Source organism: Penaeus monodon, chromosome 33, assembly GCF_015228065.2.
Source record: "Penaeus monodon isolate SGIC_2016 chromosome 33, NSTDA_Pmon_1, whole genome shotgun sequence".
In the NCBI taxonomy this organism is placed as follows: domain Eukaryota; kingdom Metazoa; phylum Arthropoda; class Malacostraca; order Decapoda; family Penaeidae; genus Penaeus; species Penaeus monodon.
In genome coordinates this window covers 8050135-8050455 of record NC_051418.1, presented here as the reverse complement: position 1 = coordinate 8050455, position 321 = coordinate 8050135, and the positions used below count along the sequence as shown (strand labels likewise).

At 48.3% G+C, this 321-nt stretch overlaps 1 protein-coding gene across 1 annotated transcript in view; it reads right to left on the bottom strand.

Annotated features, from left to right (window-relative positions):
* Positions 1-321, bottom strand: part of LOC119593976 (equilibrative nucleoside transporter 1-like) — a 248852-nt gene that overhangs the window by 95078 nt on the left and 153453 nt on the right. The window contains exon 3 of the mRNA XM_037942997.1: positions 20-179. Within this exon, the coding sequence (XP_037798925.1) occupies positions 20-179 (160 nt within the window). The remainder of the gene's footprint in view (positions 1-19; positions 180-321) is intronic.

The window sequence follows — 321 nt, the reverse complement described above, 5'->3', positions numbered from 1 at the left end:
AACAGCCGACGACACTCACCTGTCCTTGGGAGGCTCCATATCCACCTCGAAGGTCTCGAAAGTGCTGACATTTTTGAAGTTGAGTTCCTCCTTCGGCAGGTTGGTGTTCTCCCATGAAGGCGTGAGGCGGACGGGCTCCACGCCACCCAGGAAGGGCTGTTTCTCGCCTCCCGACTCGCCTGCGGGAGACACAACAGAGGCTGGTGAGATGAGGCTGATATGGTAGAAAAAGAATAATTCAAGAAGTTTAAATAACTCCGGTGATATACTTCGTACGATAATGTTTAACTGATAAGAAACGGTAATATATGAAAAATATTG